The 26,628-nt window shown below is 42.7% G+C and overlaps 1 protein-coding gene across 4 annotated transcripts in view; it reads left to right on the top strand.

Annotated features, from left to right (window-relative positions):
• The window catches only part of HYDIN (HYDIN axonemal central pair apparatus protein), a 415,044-nt gene that overhangs the window by 248,794 nt on the left and 139,622 nt on the right, over positions 1–26,628 (top strand). For all 4 annotated transcript variants that reach the window (XR_004179730.1, XM_021932150.2, XM_021932149.2 and 1 more), the window contains exons 29-40: positions 979–1,156; positions 3,581–3,708; positions 7,651–7,784; positions 8,247–8,383; positions 8,616–8,743; positions 8,895–9,086; positions 9,421–9,570; positions 12,153–12,392; positions 17,220–17,388; positions 19,941–20,120; positions 22,100–22,273; positions 26,441–26,614. Coding sequence is in view for 3 of the 4 variants with exons in the window: in XM_021932150.2 (XP_021787842.2) it covers positions 979–1,156; positions 3,581–3,708; positions 7,651–7,784; positions 8,247–8,383; positions 8,616–8,743; positions 8,895–9,086; positions 9,421–9,570; positions 12,153–12,392; positions 17,220–17,388; positions 19,941–20,120; positions 22,100–22,273; positions 26,441–26,614 (1,984 nt within the window). In the remaining variant the exon portion in view is untranslated. The remainder of the gene's footprint in view (positions 1–978; positions 1,157–3,580; positions 3,709–7,650; positions 7,785–8,246; positions 8,384–8,615; positions 8,744–8,894; positions 9,087–9,420; positions 9,571–12,152; positions 12,393–17,219; positions 17,389–19,940; positions 20,121–22,099; positions 22,274–26,440; positions 26,615–26,628) is intronic.

Genomic DNA, 26,628 nt, shown 5'->3' with positions numbered 1-26,628 from the left:
ACATACGTTTTCCCACATTTGCAAAATGATGTGTTTATAAGATTATTTCCTATATAATCTGTAATGGCAATAGCAAAAGGTCAGAAACAAACTAAATGTCTGTCAGTAGGAAACTAGTTTTTAAAAATATATTAAAACTATGTAATGGAATAATACATAGCAACTAAAAAGGATGGAGCAGCTCTAGATGTACTAATATTGAATTAATTGTAAAATATATTGTTAGGTAAAATGAAAGGAAAAGGAAGACCAAAAAAACTCTATATGCTACCATCTGCATGTAAATATACATATATTGCTGGGTTCACTTAGCTAACATTTTACTTACAATTTTTGTACCTTTGTTAAGTGATCGTTGGTTCATAAATTTCCTTCTTCATGCTGCATTTGATCAGTTTGGATATCAGAATAAAAAAATGGGCGTTTCTGTCTTTTCTATTTCCTGAATGGCTCGTAAACTAAATTGATTATATGTTTTTTGAAGGAGTGGCAGAACTTGCTTCTAATGCCGTATATTCCTTTGTCAGGGTAATTATCTTCATTTTTCAGCTTCTATATAGGATACAGATCACTCCAGGGTTTTTACATTTCGTTATTCATATTTTTCTAGGACATTGTTAATTTCACAAAAATGTTTTAATATATTGACATAAAGTTTTCTCATAATCGTGTATGATTTATGTACTATTTTACTATATATTTATGAACCATTTTTCTTTTTACATTTTTGGTGACTTTTCTCCTTATCTTCTTAATCAGTCTTACCAGTTTTGTGTATTTTATTCATCTTTTTTCAAAAAACCAGTTTTTAGATGTATGAAGCTCTTCTGTTTCTTTGCACTCTATTTCATTAAATGTCTTACTCCTTTCCTTCTTTTTTTAGGTTTACTCTGTCATTATCGTTGTTGTTTTAAGTAATTTAATGAGTTGAGCCTGTAGCACATTCGTTTTCCCTTTCCTGGTCTTTCTACTGCGTAGGGCTTTATCAGTTCACATCAAGAGCAGGCATTGAAAGTTTACTACCTTCCTGGAGTTCCTGAGGTCTTTAAAAGGAGTTTCCAGATACAGATCGCCCACCTGGACCCAGAAAATATCACTCTGAGTGGAGAGGGAATCTTTCCCCAAATCTGCCTCGATCTCCCCAGGAACCTCACAGGTACTACTTCACACTGGAGTAGTTCCCCACTGGGGGACAAAACGAACATTTTAACTTTGCTTATTGGAAGCTTGCTGGCTACTTTATTTGCTTGGAAATCCCCAGTGGTTCTCTTCCATGTCATTCGTCAATTGCCAAATTGGTGACCTGAGTTTGCCGAGATAAGAAATGGTCTATGGCAGCCCCAAATGAAGAACCGTGGCCAATTTGGCCATTATTGAGTTACTGACAGAGGGATCAGGAAATTTACCTCCAAAGGCTTTTCCTCCTCCCATGTACTTTCCTTCTGGCCCCAGTCTCCTTTCCCTGTGACATTCTCCTAGACACCACTGGGAAGGTGAGAGCCAATGAGCTTCCAGGCATAGAATTCTCAAAGTATAAACTGCACAGAAAGGCAGACACAGATTCTGAGCCCTTATGTTGGCATTACACAGGGTGAAGTCTAAATTAGACTTTAGTAATTGTCTTCCCACTTACATTTTCCGGTTGTATCTGGACCCCAGGACTAGCCTTTTGTACCAGAATATTTCTGTCTTGGCGGATTCCAAACCCCAGCTGAGCAGCCCTTTTAGCTATAGACTGTCTCTGGCTCTTTGTTCCTGACGTCAGTTATAGGACGATGGGTCAGGGAAACCTCTCACTCTTTATGAATCTCTCTTCAAGCTCCTTGAAATCTACTTTCCCCAGAAAGCTTCAGACTAAGTCCTCCCACCCAGCCTTTCCTCTTACCCCATTCCCTGAAGTCACTAACTCTCCTGTTTATAATCATCCACTGAATTCTAATTGTCTGCTCCCTGAAAACTTGAAAAAATATATGTATATGTGTGTATATATATGTGTGTGTGTGTGTGTGTATATATGTGTGTGTGTATATATATATGTGTGTGTATATATATATACACACAAAACACCCTGTCTCTATTTTAAAAAGGTCTCGCTCTGTTACCCAGGCTGAAATACAGTGGTGCAATCGTAGCTCACCGTAATCTTAACTCTTAGGCTCAAGGGATCCTCCCGCCTCAGCCTCCTGAGTAGCTGGGACTACAAGTGTGCACTGCCGTGCCTGGCTAATTTATTTTATTTTATTTTTTTAAGAAGGGATCTCACTTTGTTACCCAGGCTAGTCTTGAATTCCTGGTCTCAGGTGATCCTCCCATCTCAGCCTGCCAAAGCACTAGGATTACAGGTGTTGAGCCACAGTGCCTGGCAATAAATGTCACTAACACTAAGACCATGTTACACTCTCATATATAGAGTTCCAGCCAGATGAGGGTTACTCCAGCTCCACGTATAATTTTCGGGAAGGAAAACCTTTGCCATACGGTTGAAAACTGGGCACCAAGCTGGCCTCATCAGGGCAGTAGACATGGTTTGGCCAGTAAGGGCTTTAAAATAATTTAAACTTGAACACCATTAGTTGGGTCTTCTGTTCTCCAGCTCACTATATTCACAGCATTTCCTACTGTTTTATAATAGGCTTTTTAAAATTTTTTATTTATGTATTTATGCATTTATGTATGTATTTATTTATTTATTTATACAGATTCTTGCTCTGTCACCTAGGCTGGAGTTCAGTGGCAGGATCTCAGCTCACTGCAACCTCCACCTCCAGGGCTCAAGCGATTCTTATGCCTCAGACTCCCCAGTAGCTGGGATTACAGCCACGCACCACCATGCCCAGCTAATTTTTTGTATTTTTTGTAGAGATGGGGTTTGCCATGTTGCCCAGGCTTGTCTTGAACTCCTGAGCTCAGGCAGTTCACCTGCCTCAGCCTCACAAAGTGCTAGGATTACAGGCGTGAGCCACCACACCTGGCCTATAGTAGGCATTTTAAATAACTTTCCTACCTTACCTTTCAAAGTATTTGAATTTGCAATGGCATAGTGGTAAATTCAGGTGGGAATCTCTCCACTGATTACCTACCCTCCCTGATTCAGGATGATGTGGCATATTTAGTGTTAATTAAAGCAAATTGACCCAAACATATTTTTTGTTAATTGAGATTTAATAAACGTAAAAAGTGGCTTAAAGGGTGACTGGCTGGCTGGGTTTGTCCAGCACTGGGAGAGCTCCAGGGTGTGGGGGTTTAAGTGCTAGAACCAAGAAAGCCCCAAGCAAGCCAGGATCAAGTGGGTCACCCTACGAGTGGCTTCGAATGTTACTGCCTTCAAGTTCTGGAGAACCAGCCAGTCATTCAGTAAAGCCTAATCTCATTGAACTCAGTGAGGTCTCTGATACAAATTCAACTCTCAAATCACCTCACCCTCTGAAGCAGGGAAAGTAGGGCAGACGAAGTATCCAAAAGTCCACTTCCCTTCCCACCTTACCAGGGGCTGAGAGTGTGTGTTTGGGACATCATTCGTATTTTTCTGACCTTCCTGATTCTGCTCTCCTTCCAACCCCTACTCCCTACCCCGGCACAGCGAATGAAAAGTATGAAACGTTCTTGAATCAAGCCAGGAAAAACACAGACAAAGACTATAACAAATGTGAAACGCTCGATCACTTTGACATAATAACTGAGGAAGTGCCAGAGGATGAGCCTGCTGAGGTAAGGCAGCTCCGGGTGCGCAGGATGCCTTTGCAGAAGGGCGGTGTGTGCAGAGTGCACAGGAGGTGTGTGCAGAAGGGCGCTGTGTGCAGAGTATGTGGGGTGCATGTGCAGAAGGGCGCTGTGTGCAGAAGCCCAGGGGCAAGAACTTGGTCTCTGAGGTACAGAAAGGAGAAAGACAGAGATAAGGCAAAGAAGCAGGAAGCTAGGAGAGGCAAGATGAGCCCAGGAGGTGAGCTATCAGGTGACTGACCTATTAAGGTTTTTGGACTTCATCCTGAGGGCAACCAGAGGTGTGGCCTAATCGACTTCTCATCTTTAAGAGATCCCTCTGGCTGCCTTGCAGAGCTCTGAGGGGACAGGAACTTGGGGATGATGAGAGTAGATTCGAGAGATCAGTTTTTTACAAGCTGTCGGAGGGCCAGGTGCAGTGGCTCATTCCTATAATCGCATTGCTTTGGGAAGCCAAGGATGGCCTGAGGCCAGGAATTTGAGACCGGCCTGGGCAACATGGTGAAACTCCATCTCTACAATTTTTTTTAAGCTGGTGGAGTAATTCTAGGTGAGAGATGGTGGTGCTGTAAGCAATGGTGATGACAGTGGGGACAGGGCGAACTGGTTCAAGGAATATTCCAGAAATGGAATGGTCAAGACTTAGGCATTGACTGGATATGGGCGTGGGGTTGAGGGGACCTCTAAGTCTTACTTGGATGACAAGGTAAGGAGAGGGGACTAAGACAGGAAACTCAGGAGGAGAAGCGAGGTCTTGGTGGGAGGAGAGGGAAAGGAAAGGAGTTCGGCTGCTTCCCGTGGCTACCGAATGTGAGATTTCTGTGTATCATCTGCGAAGAGCAGCCAGTAGGGAACCGGAACCGGAACTGCTGGGCACCTCGGAGAGAGAGAGGTTGGAGAAAGTGACTTGAGAGTCATCAGATGATCATTGCAATCACAGGAAATGGGGAGATTCCCTAGGAAGTGTGTCTAGTGAGCAGGAAAAAAGGCAGATTCAGAATGGAGCCCCCAAATACCCCAGCATCTGAGTGGGGGAGAGGGGTGGCCAAAAGGTTCTGGAAAAGTCAGGAGCATGTGGTGCCACAGAGGTGGGAGCCAAGTGAGGGTCTCTGGAGGAGAGAGCTTCTCAGCTTATAAATAAAGGATGGGATAGGAAGGGAAAATCCCAATATGTCCTCCCTCATCACCCCTGAAAGTCCTGTTTTAACAGTCTATTCCTGACCATGACAGCTGCCATCCCCCTGTGCTCTTCTTTACAAATGAAAATGTGCATGAGAATATGTTCTAAGGAAGAATCATATATGTGGCTAGAGAGCCCTTAGGTTGGTTAAGAGGCAGCTCTAATGTAGGGGAGAACGGTGTCATGGGAGAGACTGGGAGCACCAAAGCCCACTGGCGATTATTTGTTTTGCAGAAGCCTGGTTCAAGTACCAGATGCTAAAAGTGAACCTTAGCACCAAGGATGATCATAATTAGTAACATCAGTTACCATTTATTGGACTCATACTAAGCCTGTGCCACACTGTTAACCTGCACTGTTGTCTTGTTAAATCCTCCCACAATGAGGGTCGGGGGAGAATGATGCCGCTGTCATCTAAATTTTAGTTTTACAGAAGTGAAGTGCATGTCCCAAGGCAAGTACAGAGCTAGGATTTGAACCCAGGCCTGCCCAGCTGCTAAGATGGTCTCTTAGCCTCTGCCTTCTCCTGCCAGCCCCGGGCTGCCCACTGGAAGCAATGATGTGTCTCCACCTGCTTACTGGGTTCCCAGGCTGCACCTTATCAAAGCCTAGGAGAGCAGTGGGGTGGGGTTTCTGTGAATATGATGGTAAGTGCAGAGCCAAGCTGGTCCCCTTGAGTAGGGCAGGGTGGACCACTCGTGGCTCAGGAGCCAAGTACAGAGTTGGCTTTGTTGCTCTAGAATCCGGACAACTGGGAGGGCTGTCAGCAGACCCTGCTCCTCTCCCAATTTGTCACACTTCCACTCTCACCTCCTGTGCTTCACTGGGCCATGGCACACATTAACCTTCCCTGCTGGGCCCTAGACCTAGCTAAGGATTAGCCCTTTGCAAACAGTATTTGTCAACCTTTTCCATTATCACTCCCATTTTTATTTGTTATATATAAAATGGAATCTCCTTGAATAGTTTGATATATACTTTTTAACTTTTTATTTTGAAATAATTATAGATTTACAGGGAATTTTTTTTTAAAAAAAGGGTTTTCCCAACAATAACATCTCGTATAACTATAGTACAACATCAAATCCATGAAATTGACGTTGGTACAGGTCACAGAGCTTATTCAGATTTCACCACTTTTCTATGCGTGTGTGTATGTGTGTGGTGCAGTTCTGTGCAATGTTATCACATGTAGATTTGTGAACCCACCACTGCCAATTAAGATGCAGAACTATTCCGTTACCACAAGGATTCCTCATGCTTCCTGGGGAAATAAAATTAAAAACAAAATCTCCTTCCAACCCAGAAAATCTATCCACAAAGGTAGAAGAGAAAGAAAACAATTTTATTGTTGAATAAGCATTAAACCAGAATGTAATGCACATCACAGGCAATCTGCTGAGAGATTGCAAAGACAGAAGGAAGTCTGCCCCTCCTATAGAGCCAACCAGATCCAAGCCATTTCATTCATGTTCTGAGTAAATAATGGCTAGTCTCAAGTAAGAGGACTTGACACCATCATTTGTCACACCATCATTTGTCACAAATCCACATGGTAATGGAGGTGACCAACTGTGTTAGCTAATTGGCTTTATTCAAAGGAAAAACAAACTTATCTTTCTAGCAGGGCCCCATGGAAGCTAGGCTCCCATCCTGTCCCAGAAACTGGGACTAGGGACTTCCTCTTCCTTGTTAATTACATGTCAAAGAGATGGTTGCCAGGTTCTTGAGAAAGACACTTCTGGGTCCTAAAGCTGGCAAGAGGCTTATTTCACTTTTTAAAAGATTTATCTACATTTCGAAGAGACAACATTTCAAAGAACTTAAAATTACAGATGTTCTAAACTAAATACTCTAAGCAAAGGGGAGGAGGAGAAGTCTCTTCCCTTATTTTCAACAAGGAGAACTAAGCCTCATTTTCCATTTGTTTTTGGCCTTACATGTGACTAGGTTATAACCACACCCACCCCTCTCTCCCTGTCCCTTACCTCTGGCAGCCACTCATCTGTTCTCCATCTTGAGCCTTTTATTATTTCAAGAATGTTATATAAATGGAATCATACAGCACATCACCTTTTGAGATTCACTTTTTTCATCCCACATAATGCCCTTATTATAATCCATTCAAATTGTGCACCTCAATAATTCATTCCCCGCCGGGCGCGGTGGCTCACGCCTGTAATCCCAGCACTTTGGGAGGCTGAGACGGGTGGATCACAAGGTCAGGAGATCGAGACCATCCTGGCTAACACAGTGAAACCCCGTCTCTACTAAAAATACAAAAATTAGCCGGGCGCGGTGGCGGGCGCCTGTAGTCCCAGCTACTCGGGAGGCTAAGACAGGAGAATGGCGTGAACCCAAGAGGCGGAGCTTGCAGTGAGTGGAGATTGCGCCACTGCACTCCAACCTGGGGGACAGAGCGAGACTCCATCTCAAAAAAATAAAATAATAATAATAATAATAATAATAATAATAATTCATTCCCATTTACTGCTGAGTATTCCATGGTATGGATATACTGATTTGCTTACCCTACCCACACCCTTCCCAGGAAAAATTTAATGCCTTAAACATACTGTGTATCTGTTTCTGTTCTGTAGCCCTCTGGGGGTCACAAATCATTGTAATATTTAAGATATTTTCCACCACCCTCCAAGAGCTAATTTTTGCCTCTTTGGGGGTGATATTGTCCCTGTTGAGAATGCATGTTCCTAAAGAATTTGCTGACTTGCTCCTCTTTCTTGCTTCAGGTAAGTGCTCATCTCCAGATGGAGGTAGAAAGACTTGTAGTCCAAAGCTATGTCTTAGAACATGAGAAAACAACCACCGCCGATCCTTTGGATGACACCGGCTTCAGCCATCGGAGTCGCCGCAAACTGGCCAAGTGAGTGGTTTCCAGTGACCGCCCTTCTGTGCTGTGCTTGTTTCAGAGTGTAGCAGAGCAGGCAGTGCTGCCTCGTGCAGCTCCCTGAAACACTGGCTGATCATCTCGGAATGAAATCCACTCATCTCAGTTACCCGCCATCCCCTAGCATCAAGCCAGCCGGGCAGGTTTCTGCCTCTTCAAGTGAGAACAATACCTCTATGTCGAATGGACAGGCTCCGCTTCAGGTCTATAAGGGCCCACACTGAACGTGTTCTGAGATAATGGCCAAAACAGCGATGTGAATCTCTGGGGGAGTTAACATTGTTTCTAGTCTCTGTTTGGGTAGCCATTTGTTGTTCTCCACTCTGGAGAATAAAATTGTGCACAAGAGGTAGAAAAAAAAAAAAAATCAGACTCTCACTTTTGGAAAAGTAGCCTTCCAGGTTTGAAAGGGACTAGTAAGTCTATTAACCATTTCAGAGTCCAGCTGCCAGAGTACATCCTGGACTTTGGCTACATCATCCTTGGTGACGTCCGAACCCACATCATCAAGATCACCAACACCAGTCACTTTCCAGTGTCATTCCACGCAGACAAGCGTGTCCTTCATGAGACAGGTACCCAGGCTGGGGAGACCCTTTCCTATTGCACTTGGTCATTTCTCACAAGGAACCCATCAGTACTGTCCTCCTGGAACAGCATTTGTGCCTCTGGGATCAGCTAAAAGGATTCTTGGGCTATTCAGTGATCCTTTGAGCAGTCATTCTGACCCAGTGGGGGCTTTCTCTAGAGCAGCTCTTGTTTGCTGTTTCTCTTTCCCACTAAGAAATTTTTTTTGTTTTGGTCCAGGATTCAGTACCAAGCTAGATCGTGTAAAGAATCTGCCTCATTGTGAAACGGAAATATTTGAAGTGAGATTTGACTCACAGGGGGCCAATCTTCCTGTTGGAAGCAAAGAAGTCATTCTGCCCATCAAGGTACAAGGCACCGCTGGGCCCACCCGGCCCTGCAGGTTTCCAGCTCTGCTTGCTGATCGCCCTAAGATAATCCAGTTATTATGTCAGACTTGTGATTCTTGTTTTCCCCAAACCCATGCCACATGATAACTGCAGTTTATACCCTCTCCAGGTGGTTGGAGGGCCAACAGTTCACATCCGTCTCCAAGCCAAGGTGACCATTCCAACCATGACTCTCTCTCATGGAAAAGTGGACTTTGCCACAATTCAGTGTGGACAGTGCCTGGTGGAAACTATTCAGCTTTCCAATCATCTCCAAGTGCCTTGTGAATGGTTTGTCCAGAGCCAAAAGCCTGTTGACAAGGTAAACGAACTGTGGCCCATTGGTCCTCCTTTCTCCATCTCCATTTCAGCCAGATTTGTAACTCTAGGCCTTGGCACTCATCATTTCAACCTCCTGCTCAAAGACTCAGTGGCAACAGTTGCCTCCTGAATAAAACTTGGGCCCTTAGCCCAGCGCTTGAGGTCCTATCAGGCCATGCTGTCAGGTGGAATGTCTTATTCATCCTTGTACCTCTGGTGTCTACACATTCCCTGACACCTGAGAGGTACTCAGGAAATGTGGGTTGTGTGAGTGGAAGGTAAATGAGCTCATTTTCCATAGAAGGTGATCTAATTTTCTAATATGTGTAAACCAGCTGGAGAAACACATGCCGAAGTACTTAAGACAGAAACTACGTGCTGAATTAAAGCCAAAGACACGGATCTTCGAAATCCAGCCCATTTCTGGAGTCCTGGATCCTGGTGAGAAGTCCAACGTGCAGGTGAAATTCATGCCAAAAGAAGAGGTGAGCTTTAAAGAAACATGGCTTCATTTCGATTCTCTGGACCTCTTTGAGCTTTACTCAAAGTCCGTGCTTGTTTGGGTCTCAAGGGAAGCTTTGAGTGACCTGTGCCTGGCTTTTCTGAATATGGCATCTCAAGCACTTCTGGTTCACATAGGAGCTGTGTGGCCTGGTGGTCTGGAATCAACGGACTAAAATATCAATTTTTATCAGAAGGCCGGGTTTAGTAGCCTTCTGCCTCTGCACACTTACATGCTGTGTGTCTTTGAGGAAATTACTTAGCCTCATTCAGTCTCAGTTCACTCATAAATAAAATAAAAAATAGTAATATTGTATATCAAAAGTCCCTTATTGAAATTCTGAAACCCAATAAGATCCAAAGCTAGGGGTGGGGGGTTTGAGATTTCATAAGCTTTAGACCACAACTCATTTGGCAGAAAAATCTCATCTGAATTGACATGAGACCATTTAACCTTTATTTGTACCACTTAGTTTTCAGAGTCAAACATTGCCACCAACCATTAATGTGTTTGATTACAGGGGACCTGCCCCAGACCCTGCTGAGGGTGTTAGGTAACATAGGGTATATACACTGTGTTTACTATTTTAAAAATCTGAATTTGAAAGTATCTGGCCCCTCGGTTTCGGATAACTTATTGTCAACCTGTAATGACTACCTCCTGAGGTCATTTTGAAGATTAAATGCACAGTATTGAATAAAGTACACAGCATGCTGCTCTATGTAAGTAAGTCTTTCAATAACTATCATCATCAGTAGTCGTGAAAAGTACGTTCCGGTAGATGGCCTCCTGGAGCCTCATAAATGTTTCTTTTGTGAACGTAATCAACTCAAAGCTACTTCTGACCAGGAACATAGTAAAATTAATAAAATCCTAGAACCAGAGAGAATCTCAAGAGGTTGCACTGGAAAAACTTTTATTCAAAACCTAAGGCACTTGGGAAATATAATTTTCTCTATTCTGTTATTTTAAAAGAAAAATTGATCTGTGTTTTATAGAGGAGCTATGGTTAACTCCCATTTTCCTTGTAATCGCTTTGAGGAAGTGCTTAAGCAGCTTCAGTGAGAAAGAGAAAAAGCAAACAACTTCCTATCTCATTCTAAAATAAAACCCATGTTTTTATCATTATCAAAATTATCCCAGTTCATTTAAAAGAAAATTAGTAATATGTTTGTCATTCTTAAAGAGTCTTAACATTTTCAAAGGGTTTACTCAAGATTGTGGATTTTTTCCATTACTTAATGAGGGAAATATTAAAAAAAAAAAAAAAAAAAAAAGGTTTGTTCAAGCAGTTTCATGAATATTGAGTTGGAATTAGTCAAAGTTAATAAAATGTTTCCACCAATTAAGAGATAAATTTTTTAGCTGTATACAAGGAATTGGTTAGCCCTGCAGGCCATACAATCCATATATCTGCATCATCATCAACATCAGCAGCGCCAGGAAATCAATGACATCCAGACCAACAATTCTTAGGCTTTATAACATGCTCAAGAAAATGAATGAAATGTTTTAGAAAGATTTCCATAAGCAGCAATTAAAATATAGAAGTTTGAATCATAAGGTACTAAGCCTATAACTATATAGAAACCCCTCTGAGCCGATAATTTATCTTATTGTGTCCAGCAATAGATATTTCTGTGTGTATGTCTGTATACATTCCATCCATTTGCTTTTTCCCCTCCAAGCTAAGATAGGAGGTCTTCAAATTGTGATTTTCCTAATTTCCACTCAAACCAAGCCACAAGTCCAGCTATACCAGAATAACCTAGGCATCTGGTTAAAAATGCTGAATCCCAGCCTTACTCTGCCCCTACAGAGTCAGAGTTTCTAGGGATGGAGTGTGAGGATCTGCGTGTTTAATAGGTTCCCCAGTGAAATCAGACTAGGAACTATGGGATGGAAAGTAGATTTGGGTACCATTTTGAGAAAACATATGAGTAGTTATGATATCACTACTGACCAGTATCTGGTTGTAATTGTATCTGATGAGCTGAATGCCCCAGCTCTGGCATTCTGCCAAACTCTGGGAAAATACGCCAAGTACACGCTTCAGAATCATCGCTCCTCGGGAGCAAGGGGCTGGGGTCTTTTTACCGTAAATCGCCAGAGTCATTGCTTGATAACTAATTCCAGATGGTATCATTTCCCTGGCATTTCTGCCCTGCCCTCCCCTGCCCATGAGCTGCAGGGTCCATGAAATGAGAACCTTTAGGCCCAGAGGTGCAGACAGTGGCAGTTGGAAGTCTGAGCACACTGGAAGATCCGAGGGATGTGACAGTGACACTCCGAGGGCTTGCTACACATGATGAAGCACTTGATACAAGTCCTGGAATGCTAGATACCCAGAATGTATTTGATATCTAGCACTTGGTACAATGCCTGCCATGCTAAATAGCCAGTACTTATATTAATTCAGTAATGCAAATTACTCCTATGCAATTTTATTATAAGTTTTCTCTCTTAATCTAAATAGATAAGTTTTTTCCCCTCAGCGGTGTTTTGTTTTACATGACATGTAGTGGAAATAAATTCAGATGCTTGTTTTGTTTTTATGTTTTCCAGAAATTCTACAGCCAAACCCTGGTGTTTCAGATTGCCCAGAGTGCTCAAAAGCTTACCCTGCTGGCACGTGGGCAAGGTCTAGAGCCACGCCTGGAATTTAGTCCTTCAGTCCTGGATCTGGGGCCACTGCTACTTTGTGCACCTGGAGACGAGGCCGAGGTGATAGTGAAGAATCCTTGCAACTTCCCCATTGAGTTTTATTCCTTAGAATTTGATCAGCAATATCTCATAGAAGAAAAGGTGAGCAGAGGCCAAAGCCAAACTCTGTTTTTCTACACGTGCTGGACCCTGCTATGTACTCATGCTCTTTTCTCTGCATGCAATAACATCCTCCTGGCCTTTCCTATCTTTTTCCCCTTGAATTCTTCCTTGTCAATTTAGTGATTACTTCTCTAGAGCCTTTTCTGAGCTACTTCCCTTGACCTGAGTAGAATCCTAGACATTTTAAGCAGCTAATTGAAAAGCTAATGCATGTTCATGGTTAAAATTCAAACAGTAAAGAACCATACGTAGCAACTTGCCAATATCATTGTATTTGAACTTGAGTTACTTGTAGACAGCATGTAATTGGATCATTTTAAAAAATATCTTTTGCCAATCTCTGACTTTAGTTTATATATTTAGACAGTTTACATTTAGTGTAATTATTGCTATGTCAGGACTTAAGTCTACCATTGCATGTTTTATTGTTTTTTGGTCTGTTTACTTTTTCCTACTTTCCTGTCAGTTGCTTCAACGTTATTTAAAATTCCATTTTTATTTACTCAGAGTGTTTTTTGGGTGTATCTCTTTGTATAGCTCATTTAGTTACTGCTATAGGTATTACGTTATCTACACATAACATTATAATCAACTGGTATTGACATTTTACCAGTTCTAGTGGAATTTAGAAAACTTTCCTCCATTTAACTCCCTTCAGCCTTCTGATTTTTAATATAACTGTCTTAAATATTTTTCTTATATTAGCTAGCACTATAATTATTGTTTCAACTGCTGAACATACATTTGAAGACCCCAGAGGAAAGGGAAAATGTGTTATATTTGTCTCTCTTTTTACTCTTTCTGTTCTTTCTTCCTTTCTGATATGCCAAGATTTCTTCTTTTATTATTAACTTTCTGTTTAGAGAGCTACTTTTAGCTCTGCTGTTAGGGTGTGCCTGCGGATAGAAATTTCTTAGTTTTCCTTCGAGAATGCCTTGACCTCCCCTGTCATCACTGAAGGATTTGTTCACTGGATATAGAATTCTGAGCTGACGGTTCTTTCATCCTTTGGAATATATGCCACTTTCTTCTGGCCTCCATGGTCTGATGAGAAATTCAATGATTTGAATAATTTTTTTTCCTCTGTAGGGAAGATTTCATTTCTCTCTCAGTGCTTTCAGGATTTTTTCTGTGTCTTAGTTTACAGAAGTTTGACTATAATGTGTCTTGGCATAAATTTATTTTGGTTTATTCACTGTGGGATTTGCTGAGATTCTTGAATCTGTTGATCTTTATCTTCTTTCCAATTTGGAAATTTTTCAGGCATTATTCATTTGAGTACCTTTTTCAGCCTCATGCTCTTTCTGCTCTCCTTCCAGGGCTCAAATGACACTCAGATATTTTGTTACTGTTTTATAGCTCTTTAAGACTCTTTTCTCTTTTTTTTAAGACTATTTCATCTGTTATCCAGAGTAAGTAATTTCTATTATCTTGTCTTCAAGTTCACTGGATTGTGACTTTCTAGGTCTTTTTAGTAAATAGAACTAGGAAATGTGATTTTTAAGAGGGGAAAAAAATCATAACACATAATGATGTTTCAAATCCCAATTTAAGATTATAGGATTTTATCTAAATTCTTTGATGATACATTTGTTTCTGCTTTCTCTTGAAAATCATGGATATAAACTTACTTATCAATTTATTATAAAATATACATTTAGCCAGGCACAGTTGTACACACATAATCCTAGCATTTTGGAAGGCCAAGGCAGGAGGACTGCTCGATCTCAGGAGTTTGAGCCCAGCCTGGGCAACATAGCAAAACCCTATCTCTACAAAAAAAATACAAAATACTTTGGGAGGCCGAGGCGGGTGAATCACGAGGTCAGGAGATCGAGACCATCCTGGCTAACAGGTGAAACCCCGTCTCTACTAAAAAATAAAAAAGTAAAAAAATTAGCCAGGCGTGGTAGCAGGTGCTTTTAGTCCCAGCTACTTGGGAGGCTGAGGCAGGAGAATGGTGTGAACCCGGGAGACGGAGGTTACAGTGAGCTGAGATCGCGCCACTGCACTCCAGCCTGAGTGACAGAGTGAGACTCTGTCTCCGAAAAAAAAAAAAAAAAAAGTACAAAATAATTTAGCTGGACATGCCAGCACACGCCTATAATTCCAACTACTTGAGAGGCTGAGGTGGGAGTTCCAGTTGAGCCTGGGAGGTCGAGGCTGCAGTAAACCAAGATCATACCACTGCACTCCAGCCTGGGTGACAGAGTGAGACCCTGTCTCAAAATAAAATAAAATAATTAATAAATAGCTTCAAAATAGTAATATCAATATTCCCACTAATAGTAAGACTACTGAGTCCTATTATCCATAAGCATGGTGAGGCCTCTGTGCTGTGTTCCAGCAGCTCCCCCAGATCCATATCTCATGCTCCCCACCCTGCTGCCCTACCTTGAGCTACACCTTTGTCTAATAACCTTAGTGTCCTACTCTTTGAAACAGCCTCTTAATTCCCTCCTATGAGCAATATTAAAATTAGCTAGTAATCTCTTTCTTTTTCCCTCTCCCCTTTCCATCCTCTAATTTAAAATGATTTTATTTCCAGTTAATACCAGCTGAGTAGTCATCTCATGTACCCTTCCCCCATATTTGCTACTTGTATTTTATCTATATTGTCAGAGCTTGTAATATTAAGGTATCAGGACTTAATTTCCATCGTGGAGTCTTAGTTTTACACTAAGCATATTGAATGCCCAACACCAATCCTTACAATGAAGCTTCTCCAATCACTTCTGGATTATCTACAGTTCATTCTCTGGTGGATTTCTCAGGCAGGGATCATGGGAATGATATTCTCTGAGTATTCAAACATTCATAACCATTTATCTGTGACTTTTGAAGATCAGATACAATATTCTTGGCTTACATTTTCTTGACTTGACTATTTTAAATGTGTTGCTCCATTGTTTCCTCATAAGGTATTGCTGTCCGTGAAGCCCAACGCTGTATTTGTTATCTTTTGCTGCATAATAAATTAGCCCCAAACTTACCGACTTAAAACGGTAAACATTTGTCATCTTGTGCTTTCTGTGGGTCAGGAATTTGAAGGTGGCTTAGGTGAGGGGGGATTATTCTGCTTTCTCTGGACCGTCCCCCACTCAGCCTTTGAATCTTCTGTCTTCTTTGCTTCCAATGTTGATAGCCTGCTTAGTTTGCAGTCTGCTCCCAGAAGTTTTTCTCAGAATGGGGACCTGCCCCTATGGGGCAGATTCTTATGAGATCCTTAGTGGCTTCTGTTGGCACAGCACCTTCTGTTGAGAGTCAGGCTCCGTGGAAAGCACAATCTAAGACTTGAGGTTTGCATGTGGGAGGTTTCTGGGGGGCATTCTCAGGAACATCTGTGAAGAATAGGACAGCAGAGTTGGGCGGAGCGAGATGAACTGTGATGAGATGGCAACAGAGACTTCAGCTAATCGCACAGAAAGCTCTGGAGCTGGGTTGGCCCTTTGGAGTTGCCCCAGTTGCTGCTTGTTTGCCAGGCCTTTGTGCCCTGCATCAGCCAGTCTTTGGCATATTGCCTCCTTTGCCCACTGATTCTCTATGCCACCTGTATCCTTTATCACAGTTCCATAAATAAATGGGTCAATTCTGAGCTTTCTCTTCTATTTCATTGGTCAGTGTGTCTGTCCCAGCATCATTGCCACTCTGTCTATTACTACAGCTTCCTAATAAGGCTTGTCATCTGGTAGGGCAATACCCTTCTTTTATTCCTTTTCATTAATACTTTAATTTTGCCCTTCCATGTAAATTTTAGAATTTACATGGATCTTATTTTACATGGAGCTTATTAGCAGTGGTGTTCAAATAACTAAAAATGGGGATCCTGAAGAAGGATTATCTAACAAAACAGATTTTTGATACCAATAAATCAGGTTGTAGAAGAAGTAAATGCTTTTTAAAACTTAATTTTACTGTGTCTTATAAATACACTCTAGTATTGCCAGATTTAGGAGAAAAAAATACAGGCTGTCTAGTTAAATTTGAATTTCAGATAAATAACAAATTTTTTTAGTATGTCTCAAATATTACACAGGACATATTTATACTAAAAAGTTATTCCCCTGTCTCTACTAAAAATACAAAAGGAAATTAGCCGGGCGTGGTGGCAGGCACCTGTAGTCCCAGCTACTCAGGAGGCTGAGGCAGGAGAATGACGTGAACCCAGGAGGCAGAGCTTGCAGTGAGCCGAGATCGGGCCACTGCGCTCCAGCCTGGGCGACAGAGCAAGAGTCCGTCTCCAAAAAAAGTAAAATTAAAAAAATAAATAAAAGTTATTCATTGTTTATCTGAAACTCAAATTTAACTAGGCATCTTGTATTTCACCTGGCAGCCCTAGTACACATTCACACACATGTGCACACGTGCACATACTTAATACTATTTTACCTCTTTTTTTCCCTGGATCCTCTATTTATGAGACCACACCCTTACTTAGTGTAAAATTGCTCACCACAATATTGTTTAAGAATGAATGTGTCACTGAAGGTAGATAATGGAGGTCTGAACTTTTGTCATGGGAAAAAAAAGGAAAAGAGTATATATTATTCTTAAAACAAGAAGAAAATTTATTTCCACATGTGAAATGCCTAGGCTGAAATGGAGCAAAGTAAAGATCCGTGTATCCCCACAGGCTCAGAGCTCAGCCCTGCTTCCGAGACCTCTCCAAAGGCCCCCACTCTTTGAAATCCAGAAAGTATTTGTATAAGTCTCAGCCTCAGGCAGGAGCAGAAGTTTTACAAAATCAGTGACCTGCAGGGAGATTCCTAGTGAGACCAACAGGGTTCCCGTTCTCCCCTCGAGCAGATCTTGCGGAAGCTGAAGGGCTATGATTCCTACAACACCCTGCTGCTGCCTCCCCGCAACCCTGGGGAGAAGCTGCCCCCAGAACTGTACGAGTACTTTAAGGAGATGAAGAAGTCAAAAGAGGAGCAGATGAGGGCGAAATATCTGGAGAATCTGGCACAGGAGAATGGTGAGAACTCAACATGGAGAACCCCTGGCGCCAACCATTGCCTTTGCCCCCCTGAACTACCCCTGCCGTGGGACCAACCCATTTCTGAGTACCTGCCAGGTGCCGGGCAGGCGCTGTCTGCCTTGTGTATTTTATTTCTAACCCTTACAAAATGGGTTGTGTTATCCCCATTTTATGGATGCATAGGCTGGAACACATTCTGCTGTCACTAGGGCCCAATTTGGATAGTACAACCTAAAAACTGCTAATGCAGATGGAATAACACTTGCTGAATGCCATGTTGAGGGCTTTGCACGTACCGATGAGAAACTGAAGCGCAGGGAGGCCAGGTCCACAGTTTTAAGTGGCAGAATCAGGATTCCAGCCCAGGGCTCTCTGACTCCAGAGTCCATGATGGTAACCACTGCCTCCAATGAGTAGACCTAGGTAAGGCAAAGTAATGTAGAAAGGTAGAAATTGGTGCCCTAAAAGCAGGAGGTGGGCATTCCCTCAAGCAAAAGACCAACCCCTCCATAGTCCTCAGGCCAAACTCCAGTTGCAGAGCTGTCCTGTGCTCTCAGAATGGTGCCCTTTCTGGCCCACCACCCCTGAGTTATCCCATCATCTGCCCAGGGGCTCTTGTGTGCTTACCCATAAAGGTTCCTCACTGACTTGTGGGACTGTGTGAGTTATGAGGATGCGTCTTCTCTTTGCTTCTCTGTAACCTCATCCTGGAAATGTACCCACCTTGTTCTTACTTGCTTTCATCTGTGTAACAGTCATACATGTAATTATTTTCTTCACGCTCCCTCCACCATTAGCCAAGAAGTCCCTGTAAAGGCATTGATCAAATATTCCCCACATGTAAAACCAGTGCATGGAACAGCAGTTGACCCAATAGTGCCCAAGAAATGGGTGCTGTGTGAGTGAATGCATTAATGGATTGAATGGAGTAATTTTTCCTGCCACTGGACCTGTCTCATTGTCCAGGAAATAGAAGCTAGTCAGAGACCACTAGTTTGGCTTAAAAGGAGAAGATGAGAGAAGGCAGCTGCCACCCACCCTGTCTCCTAGTCACGTTCCTTGAGTTTGCTAGGGCTGCCGTTGCAAATGCCAGGGACTGGGTGGCCTAACCAACAGAATTTTCTTTTCTCCCACATCTGGAGGCTAGAAGTCCAAGGCTGAGTGTCAGCAGGGTTGCTTTCTTCTGAATCCCTTCTTGCAGTTGGCTGTCTTCTCCGTGTCTTCGCCTGGTCTTCCTTCTGTGTGTGTCTGTGTCCTAATCTCCTCTCCCCATAAGGACACCAGTCCTACTGGATTAGGGCCCACCCATGTGACCACATCTTACCTTAATTACCTTTTCAAAGGCCCTATCTCCAAATCAGTCACATTCTGAGATACTCGGGGGTTAGGACTTCCACATCTGAATTGGGAAGGGACACGATTAAGCCCATCACAAGGACCCGCTGTGTTGCAAGCACTGAAGTGCTGGGAAAAAAAATTAGTGAAAAAAGTGCTGGGAAAAAAAAATCAAAAATGCAATGAATCCCTGCCTTTGAGAGCTCACAGTCATGAAGAGAGTGCGAGGAGAGACACACCATCAGAGAGACTGCCCAGCAGCCCAAGGCAGGGGCGGCAAGGGCTGCAATGTACAAAGGACCTCCCAAAAGCAGAGAAGGCCTTGGTGCTTCCCTTGTCCTCACACACCATGATTGTGGGCTCACTTATCCATTTGGCCCAATGGAAGGCAGTCTAAGCCAGGATCAGTGGGTGCAGAGGGAACCCAGAAAGGCACACGCCCTGCTTCTCACCGGTGCCTCTCTCTACTCGCTCTGCTCTCACGCTATAGATCGTCCTTCTCTGCCTCCCTTCCTTCCAGGGAAGGCCCGCAGCCCCAAGTCACATGGCCACCATTCACGAGAGAGCTGCAACCCCTCAGGCTCAATTTCTACCTGTGTGACAAAGAGAATATCTTGCCCTGTAGTAGGGGGGTCACCTCATACAGTCACAGCCCATTGCACCCCTGAAATGCTATAGAACACGGGCAATCAATGAGGAAGGTGTTGGGCCAATGAAAGGATAGCTGTCCCTAACGACACAGGAAATGGTCATGATAAATTAAAGGGGAAAGCAGGCTGCACATCAGTATGTACAATATAACCCCAAGCTTAGTTTCAAACAATTAAAAATTAAAAGTCTGAGAGGTTACAACTCTCCTGTGCTGGTATGATAAAATTTAGTACAATTTCTCTGTCACTGTTTCTTTGTCTATCTCCACCTCTTTTTGTAGCTGAATTCCATCATTTTTGACTCCTCTGAGTTTTCCACATTTTCTAAGCAAATGTATAATTTTAGTTCCTAAACAAATGTCAAAATGTAGAAACACTGTACACAGAGAGACAGAGGAATAGTCGACTGACTGCAGTTCTTGTTTATTTGGGTTGAATGGTCCAGGGTGATGGGAACCCATATGGTGAATCTCCTCTTCATCGTTTTTTTTCTTTTCTGCCCCCATCTCCCTTGTCTCCCTCCCAACTCTTCCCCTGGTGTTTTCATCCTTTGCTCCTTGGCAGAAGAGGAAGATATGACCTCATCAGATCAGGGAACCTCTAATAGCACGAAGAGGACATCGCTGAGCCGAGGGATCTCTGTCACATCCAACCTGGAAGAGTGGCACGCCCTGTTGGTTGAGTCCAAAACCTATCTAGAGGAAGACGAGGATGAGGAAAGCCTGGAAAAAATCATGTTCCAAAGTAACCGAGCATTTTAATGTTTTGATACTAGTTCTCTCCAAGGAGAAGTAGGAAGACAATATTCAGTACCTTGTCACTTTCTCCAAGCCTCCTAGTATGGCTCCTAGCCCATCTTGCCCTGCCCACCACAGCTGCCCTCTGGAGAAGCTCTGATCTGCTGCTCACACTAGGATACAAGCTTGAGAGTTGGCTGATGAGCTTAGCATACAATACATTCTTGTCACAGTAATTTGTGTTTCAAGTAGACTAAATGAAGGCCTGAATCTTTCATGCTAAGATTCCGGCAGACTGGGAGGTGTTTAGAGAAACATTATGGGGATGGGGGACATTCTCCCCAGTGTCCCCCCAGTTGGACCATTAGAGAGCTCTTCTTTTGACCTCCCAACATTATGGGCCCATTTTCTGGCATTTATTTCCCCCAAGTTTTACAAGATGTTAGAACCATATTTAGAAAATCAGATTCTGTGAAACTGGGTTCATGGGGGCCGTTTGCTGGTCGTTATAAACCATGACAAGGCATAAGCAACCGTGTCCTGTGCCCACCCCCAGAATAGGAATCATGGGCGAGGCTCGGGAGATCTTTAGGGAGTTAAGTCATCATTCATAGCCCTCATCAACCAGGTGAGTAAATTAAATCAGGAGCATGTAATGGCAAAACGGAGATTAAAGACAGAAATTCCTGGCTCCATGCCTCATAATTAATCCACCCTGGCTATGTTGACGGGCCCCCAAGTGGCTCCTGGTCTCTCTCAGCAGCCTTCCCCACCCCATACACCCTGACTCTGCTCCCCATGCCTGGGCTCTTCCAGGGCTGACCCTGGACATCCCACAGAGAAGAAAGCACACTACAATGCTTAGGATGAAAAAACATGAAACCATAAATGCCCATCAGTAGGCAACTAGTGAAATTGTGACAAAGCCATGCAGTGGGAGTTATTTAGCAGCTGTTTAAAAAGAGTGAGCTAGGCCGGGCAAGGGGGTTCACGCCTGTAATCCCAGCACTTTGGGAGGCCGAGGCACCTGGCAACAGAGCGAGATGCCATCTCAAAAAAAAAAAAAAAAAAGAATGAGCTAGACCTGTGTTCAAGTAAATGAAAAGATGTCCAAGATGTATTATGTGAAAAGCAAGTTACAGAACAAAATTCAGAGTGTCATCCTAGTTTTGTTATTAAAACACTGTATTTGTGATGACTATATGTATCTGGCTGCACACTGCTCTACAAACTATTCATACACATAGGATCCTGCAACTTGCTTTTTTCTAGACGTTCCTCTAGGCCAATGCATTTGATAAATCAAGGTTTGGCAAACTTTTCCCATAAAAGGCCAGATAGTAAATATTTTGGGCTTTGAAGGCCATACAGTCTCCGCTGAAACTACTCAACCCTGCCTTTGGAGGGTGGCTATGATGACAAAGACAATATGTAATCAAAGGATGTGGCTATGTTCCAATACGACTTTATTTACGAAAACAAGCAGCAGGACAGGTTTAGCCTGTGGGCTATAGTTGACTAGTCTCTAATACTGAAGTCATCATTTTAATAGCTGCTGTGTATTGGTTCTATAATAGGAATTTGCTATCATTTATTCATCCATTTCCCTTAATGCTCCAGATTTCACTCGTTTCTAATATTTTGCCACTGTAAGCCATCCTGCTCTCCACACAAATGTCCTTTCTACTTTTCAGCAAGAGAGATTCCCCAAAATAGAAGTAGAGTCAAAAAATCTGTTTTTTTTTAATTTTAGTAGCTCTAAACAAATTATTAGCTATAAATGTTAGCAGCTATAAGCAAATTATTAGCCCAAAAGGGCCTTCTCGTATACTACAAGTGGGGACTGCTGCAATGTTTGCCATTAAAAAAAAAAAAAACAGCATTTAAAAAGAAATATCCATTCCCATTTCCATCAGTACCCATATAACTTCTGGCTGTGTAGCATGCATGCCATGTGTGCACACAGCATATATTTTAAATTTGCAGCTGACAAGCTTCAGAGCATTGACAGCCACTCCATGGAGGAAGTTGGAGAGGTGGAAAACAACCCAGTGAGCAAAGCAATCGCTCGCCACCTGGGCATTGACATTTCTGCAGAAGGCCGCATGGCCAAGAACCGGAAAGGCATCGCCATTATCATTCACGGGACACCCTTGTCAGGTATGCACCAATTCTGAGGGGAGGTTAAGACCAGCAGTGCCATATCTTCTCTGTAAACTCTGCGGCTTCCAGAGTGGCAACATCAGCTGTGTGGTCATGGCAAAGACTAATGACTTTATTTGAGGAGCAGCATAGGGTAGCGATTACACATTTATAGCTGTGTACCTTTGGGAAAATTAAGTTGTCTGTGCTCAGTTTCCTTGTCTGTAAAGTGGTATTAACACTATCTATTTTATAGGGTAGTCATGAGAATATAATGAGAACATTTATATAAAATGCTTATCTCAATACTTGGCACATAGTAAATAAACAAAAAGCTGCTGATGTTATCATTATTATTACTATGATGACTGGCACATAGTAAACACTCAAACAAAAAGCTGTTGGTGTTATCATTATTATTACTATGATGACTATTAGCATTCACAATTATAACAATATCTGCAGTGTGAATCCTCATTGAAAAGAAGCTTCCATCACATGCTAAATATTCTCAATAAATATTTTCCTAACCATAAACCAGTCAAGGGGTGAGCCCTTGATAAAGAAAGGATTCTTGTTAAAGAATCCTTTATTATCTCCAAAATTACATATGCTAACTTCACCATCAACCCAAAGGAGCAAAATCACCTACAATGGAAAAAAAAAAATCTTATTTGTATAGTAATTTACAGTTGACAGAGCTCCTTCCCATCCATTTGTCTATTTAAACTTCAGAACCACTCAGAAAAGAGAATTTGACTTCCCCTAACTTATAGGAAGCCAAAGTTCAGAGAAATTCAAGGACGTCTGCCCAAGGCCACCCAGTTAGAAAGCGGCAGAGCGGAGGGATGTTGGGAGGATGCCCTGCCACCTCTTTTAGCTTCAGCTTACTAGACGAAGGGCCATGAAATCTTGTTCTGACCCAATTACTATCACTCATACAGACAACATTTATGGAGGATTTTTGATGTTCTAATCACTGAGAGGCCCAGGAATCTTAAAATGTCACAATTCATTACCCCTTCCTTTGAAGAACCTTTCCTTGAAAAGTTGTAAACCAGGACCTAAAAAGTAGAAGGCCAGATCTGTGGGCAACAGGCAGAAATCAAACAAGCCAAGTAAGAACATAACTGGAAATGTTTTGAAGACCCTCCCCCCCACACACACACCCCTGCAGAGGCTCAGGCCATTTTCGGTTGCACTAAAAGGAATGACAGAAGGATGGTTGATGGACCCGCAGAAACCGCAGACAACTGGAGAGTTAACACCAAAAATGCACTGACCTGGAAAGAGCCACCAGCCCTGTCTAGTGGAGGCTCAGTCACTTTCCGTCTGCAGGCGAAAAGCCTGTTAGAGTGTGAACTATAGTAATAACAAGCCTGGCAGCTTTCACAGAATCTTCATGAAGAACAGCTTAACAGTCTATGTCAAAATCAGACTGATCAGTATAAGTTCTTTTGCCCCTTTTGTTTATGGTGAAGTTAGCACATATAACTTTTGAATGCAGTAAGAGACTCTTTTGTTTATAATCCATATACTTAAGGATTATCCCCAAACTGTTAAATTGCTGACCTCAGAGAGGGGATTAAGAAGGAGAGGGAAGACACCTCATTTGGAATGTATACATCTCTGAATTGTTTGAATTGTATTCTTTCCATAATTTAAAAACATTAAAATATTAGAGAAAAAAATCCAAGACATTAAATTATTTAAAAAGAGAAAGAAATATATGTGCAGACTCTGACCTGGCAATGTTACTTCTAAAAATTTCTTAGGAAAAATAATTAATGATATGGACAAGATGAACTGCTTGAATGTTCACTGCAGCACTGTATGCTGTAATAGAAACTCAGGAGCAACTTAACATTCAGTATGGGGGACTGGTTAATCAGGCCACAGTACATTTATATAGTGAATTTTATTGCCATTAAAAACAGCGTCTTGTATACCCATGTTCATAGCAGCGTTAGTCACAATAGCCAAAAGGTGGAAACAATCCAAATGACCATCCGTGGCTGAATGGAAGAAACAAAATATGGTACGATGTGATGCTATTCAGCCTTAAAAAGGAAGGAAATGGACAGGGCGTGGTGGCTCACACCTGTAACCCCAGCACTTTAGGAGGTCCAGGTGGGTAGATCATGAAGTCAGGAGTTCGAGACCAGCCTGGCCCCCATGGTGAAACCCCGTCTCTACTAAAAATACAAAAATTAGCCGGGTGTGGTGGCAGGCGCCTGTAATCCCAGCTACTCAGGAGACTGAGGCAGGAGAATCGTTTGAACCCAGGAGGCGGAGGTTGCAGTGAGCCGAGATCATGCCATTGCACTCCAGCCTGGGCTACAGGGCAAGACTCCATCTCAAAAAAAAAAAAAAGGAAGGAAATTCTGACCTGTGCTACAACACGGAAGAACCTTGAGGACCTTATGCAAGGTGAAATAGGACAGTCACAAAAGGATAAACACTGTATGACTCCGCTTAGATGAGGTACCCAGGCTGGCCAAATTCCTAGAGACAGAAAGAGAAACAGAATGATGGTTTCCAAGGGGCTGGGAGGGTGGTGCGTATTGGGGAGTTACAGTTTAATGGGTACAGAGTTTCAGTTCGGGAAGATGACAGCATTCTGGAGGTGGATGGAGGTGATGGGGGCACAGCAAAGTGAATGTACTTAGAACCACTAAACCGTATACTTAGAAATGATTTAAGTTATGGCTGTTATGTATATTTTACCACAGTAAAAACAGTGTCATGCAGGTGTATTGAATGAATGGAAAATTGTTCATGGTATATCATTTTACATGAGAAAGGGTGCCATACTCGTGGTGTGTAGTTTGTATTAGTGTCCCGTTGCTAATATACCAAGTGACAACAAACTTCATGGCTTCACATAATGCAAATTTATACTCTCATAGGTCCGGAGGACAGAAGTCTAAAATGGGTGAGCAGGGCTGTGTTCCTTCTTGGAGGATCTGGGGGGACAATCCGTTTCCTTGTCTCTTCTAGCTTCTAAAAATGTTGCCTGCGTCCCTTGGTTCCTGGCCCCTTCCTCCTCCTTCCCAGCCATCAGCATAGCATCTCCCAGTCTCTCCTGCTGCTTCCATGGTCGATTGACCTGCTCTGACTCCAACCCTCTTGTTCTCCTCTCATGGGGACCCATGTGATTACATTGTGCCAAGTCGGATAATCCAGGCTAATCCCCCATATCAAGATCTGTAGATTAATCACATCTGCAAAGTCTCTTTTACCCTAAAAGATAATATATTTGCAGGTTCCAGGAATTAGGATGTGGAAATCTTTGGAGGAGCCATTATTCAGCCTACCACATAACCTATTTCTTTTTTTATAAGAAATACAGTTACATGTGTACTTAGCAACCATAGGCTAACTGTACGATCCCTGAATGAGTAGATGATGGATTTTTTTTTTTCTTTTCTCTTGTCTATTATATCTGAATTGTCAGCTTTTTTTTTTTTTTTTTGAATGAAAGTACCTTGAAATGAGAAAAGAAATCAACACAAGTTATTCTTTAAAATAAAAAAGTCTTCCTGTTAGAATCAGAGACAGGAAGAGCTACAAAGTATTTTAAAGATCATCTGATGGAACCTGTTTCTTAAACAGACTGAGTGCAGTGGCTCACACCTGTAATCCCAGCACTTTGGGAGGCCAAGGCAGGCAGATCAGTTGAGGTTAGGAGTTCGAGACCAGCCTGGCCAACATGGTGAAACCTCGTCTCTACTAAAAATACAAAAAATTAGCCAGATATGGTGGTGGGCACCTGTAATCCCAGCTACTCGGGAGGCTGAGGAAGGAGAATCGCTTGAACCCGGGAGATGGAGGTTGCAGTAAGCTTAGATCTCCCCACTGCACTCCAGCCTGGGCAACAGAGTGAGACTCCATCTCAAAAAAAAGGAAAAAAAGAATCTGTTTTTAAAACTGAGGGAAAACCCAGTGAGGATGCAGATTGCCACGGCATGCACGCATCGGTGGCAGGGTTAGAATCGGACCCACGGCCCTGACTCCAGACTGAGGTCTTCCTTCTCTTTGCTGCTGACACCTCCAGCCACATGGGAAGGAGGCAGAGCACTCAGAGAGATCACTTTGCAGGTACCTCTGTTCTTGAGACCTTTTCTGTCTGGGACACTGAGCAAATGAGCACCATTAAATTCAACCCACTGGTCTTTTTGATAGGAAAGTCAGCCACCGCGGTCAGCATGGCCAAGTACTACAACGCGGCCTGCCTGAGCATCGACTCCATTGTGCTGGAAGCTGTGTCCGACAGCAACAACGTCCCAGGGATCCGGGCCCGTGAGCTCTGCATCAGGGCTGCCATAGAGCAGTCCATGAAGGAAGGAGAGGAGGCTGGTAAGAACCCATTC

This window comes from Papio anubis, chromosome 18, assembly GCF_008728515.1.
Source record: "Papio anubis isolate 15944 chromosome 18, Panubis1.0, whole genome shotgun sequence".
In the NCBI taxonomy this organism is placed as follows: Eukaryota; Metazoa; Chordata; class Mammalia; order Primates; family Cercopithecidae; genus Papio; species Papio anubis.
The sequence above is the reverse complement of the archived record's forward strand: the minus strand, read 5'-3'. Positions and strand labels throughout refer to the sequence as shown.